Source organism: Limulus polyphemus, unplaced genomic scaffold, assembly GCF_000517525.1.
Source record: "Limulus polyphemus unplaced genomic scaffold, Limulus_polyphemus-2.1.2 Scaffold2807, whole genome shotgun sequence".
Lineage (NCBI taxonomy): Eukaryota > Metazoa > Arthropoda > Merostomata > Xiphosura > Limulidae > Limulus > Limulus polyphemus.
The window spans coordinates 113,135-115,884 of record NW_013668417.1 but is presented as its reverse complement, the minus strand read 5'-3'; the positions used below and the strand labels follow the sequence as shown (position 1 = coordinate 115,884).

Sequence of the window (2,750 nt, the reverse complement as noted above, 5' to 3'; positions counted from 1 at the left end):
TGTTGTTGCAATGTCTGAGCCACGTTTATAAGGGTTAATATAAAGTATCTAGAAACGACCTAGAGAAGCCCTATTTTAATTTTTCCAATCAATTTCATAACAATTATAGTTCTATGTTACATGTTTAACAAATTATTAAAAACTCTACCCTAGTTTAAATAACTAATAAAATATTTTTTTTTCAGTGATATAATGACTAATTCTCAACAAAAGAGCTACAGAAAACATTTTTCTTGTTTCTATATGTTAACCCAAACTGTTAGAAAATTCACGATCTTTCCTAATTACATTCAGAAAGTTGATTGGACTTAAATAACTTTTTTTTAATTCTTTTAGCAATGAAACAATTGTTTTTCATCTTTTGGATATTTTACTTTTATTTGTTAAACAATCGATGTGTTGCTTTATACAGGAAACAAATATTCTGGTGCACCAGGTGGCAGTTGCAGGGAGGAAATGCAGTCATTCACCAAAAAATGGCAGGGGTATCTGGTCGTGTTTTAGTTTACGGAGGAAAAGGTGCTCTTGGCAGAACATGTGTAGCATATTTTAAGTCACAAAATTGGGTCAGTAAGTTATTTTCACATCAGATTTGTGTTTTATAATTTTGATAAGTATGGAATTAAAGCTAATTTATGATTCCGTATTTACCATTACTACTACAGTATTAGTTCAATAATAATACTAATTACTATAGTATAGTACTTGTAAGTTGTAGAACTAAAACTAAAAGTGACGAGATCCAGGTGTTTAAAATTGTATGGATTAGATAATTTGCCGATGAAAGGTGTTTGACTGGTTGAATGATATTGTTGAACATATGATCTTGAAATTGAAAGGATACATTAAGTTTGAATTAGTGATACTGCAGTGATAGTGAAGGATTGACATTGGGCTGAATATGCGTTAGTCACTCTGGTTGTTCTTTTATTAGTTTTAATTCGTAAATATTATGGTCTTTAAAATATTTTTAAACTCAAAAAGTACTATTTACATGATGATCTGTGCTGTTTTGATAACTAACTTATCTGTTCTAGTGGGTGGGATCTATCGACATGTTCCCAAACGAGGATGCACATGCCAATGTGATAGTGAAACCATGTGATTCTTGGACTGAACAAGAATCTGAGGTGTGGTCCGGTGTTGAAGCAATGCTATCAGGAGAGAAGTTAGATGCTATTATTTGTGTGGCTGGTGGTTGGGCTGGAGGAAATGCAGCATCAAAAGGTTGTCTTTAGATAATTAATATTATACAGATTAAAATACATCCTCAATGTTTGGTGAAAATTATAGTGTTCAAACTTTTAACCACAGAACTTAATAAACAGTTTATCATTGTTTATTATAAAAGTACTGCAGCAATTAGTGTCTACTAAATGAATATACTTGTATAAAGGTCAGTTTGTAAGAAAAAATATTTTTTATAAATAATTGTGTCCCCATAAAGATGAGTAGATTTTTGTTTAAATTGTAATGCATTTCTTTAAATAATAAGAGATATTTTTCTTTCCTTTTTATTAGCTATATTTTTGTGTGCTGGTAATACCAAGTGTGAGGTGTGCATATACCCGATTCGATTTTATTACTCACAAGGATTTCTACCAGCTTATCTTCAAATTGAAATTCTTTTAGGCAGTATTAGAATAAATTAATCTATGAGACTTTGGGCATGGTCAAATACATTAGTCAAAAGAGTTTGACCTTCTGGGTCCAAAACTGTAATCAGATCTCAAATTGGTCAAGAACTGATGGAGCTATGAGCTTAAAATTTGTACTTGAAAAATTTAGCCATTCTATGAGCTAATATTCTGCAGCTAAAAAAAAGTTATTAACAGTTGAACACGTTTGTGTCTAATTATTTGTTGAGGGTTGAAAGAAAAGAAAATTTACCATTAAACTTTAAAAACTGGGTTTGAATACACAAAGTAATGAGTAGAAAAATTGTTGTATTCTGTTCTTATAAGGAAAACTGGACATTTCACTCGTATACATTGTATTAGTCACTGGTTAGGGCACATTTGGAATATTGTGTTTGATCATGGACTTCTTACCATAGGAAGAACTTTAAATTGTTGGAAATAATTCAGAGGAGAACTACTAGGATATCTGGGAAGGAAAGGTTGTCATACAAGAACAGATTAATATCTCTGAAATTGTTTTCTCTTGAAAAAAGAAAAGTTAGGGGAGATCTGATTGAGTTTTTTAAAATTGTTAAAGAAATTGACAATGCTGATACATCATCTTTTTTTCATACTTAATGATAAGAATGGTAAGATTAGGAGATACGTATCTAGTCTTTTTCAGGGTAGGAGTTGTCTTAAGGTAAGACATTTTTATTTTTCTAACAGGATGGTTGACATTTGGATTGACTTTCTTTGAGATATGGCAGATGTAATAAATTTAAGGAAGGCTTGACAAATATTTAAATTATAAATGTTGACTTCAAGTTTGTTAAGATATTAATAGTGTTGATGCATCATTGTTTTCTTACTTACTGATAAGAATGGTAGAACTAGGAAACACATGTAAATTTTGCCAGGTTAGAATTGTCTTAAGCTAAGGCATTTTATTTTTCCTACAGGGTGGTTGACATTTGGAATGATTTACCTTTAGATGTAGTGGGTTTAATAGAAGGCTTGACAAGTATTTAAATGATAAATGCTGACTTTGATTTTTTTAAGAACCACCTAGATCAGGCCTGGGGAACCTTTTTGAGAGCGTGTGCCCAAATTGCTGATAATTTTTGGAAA

The 2,750-nt window shown here is 31.0% G+C and overlaps 1 protein-coding gene across 1 annotated transcript in view; it reads left to right on the top strand.

Moving 5' to 3' along the window:
- Window positions 1-451: 451 nt before the first annotated feature.
- LOC106467945 (dihydropteridine reductase-like) overlaps window positions 452-2,750 on the top strand; it is a 9,393-nt gene continuing 7,094 nt past the window's right edge. The window contains exons 1-2 of the mRNA XM_013928330.2: window positions 452-566; window positions 1,038-1,227. Coding sequence (XP_013783784.1) covers window positions 477-566; window positions 1,038-1,227 — 280 coding nt within the window. The 5' untranslated portion in view covers window positions 452-476. The remainder of the gene's footprint in view (window positions 567-1,037; window positions 1,228-2,750) is intronic.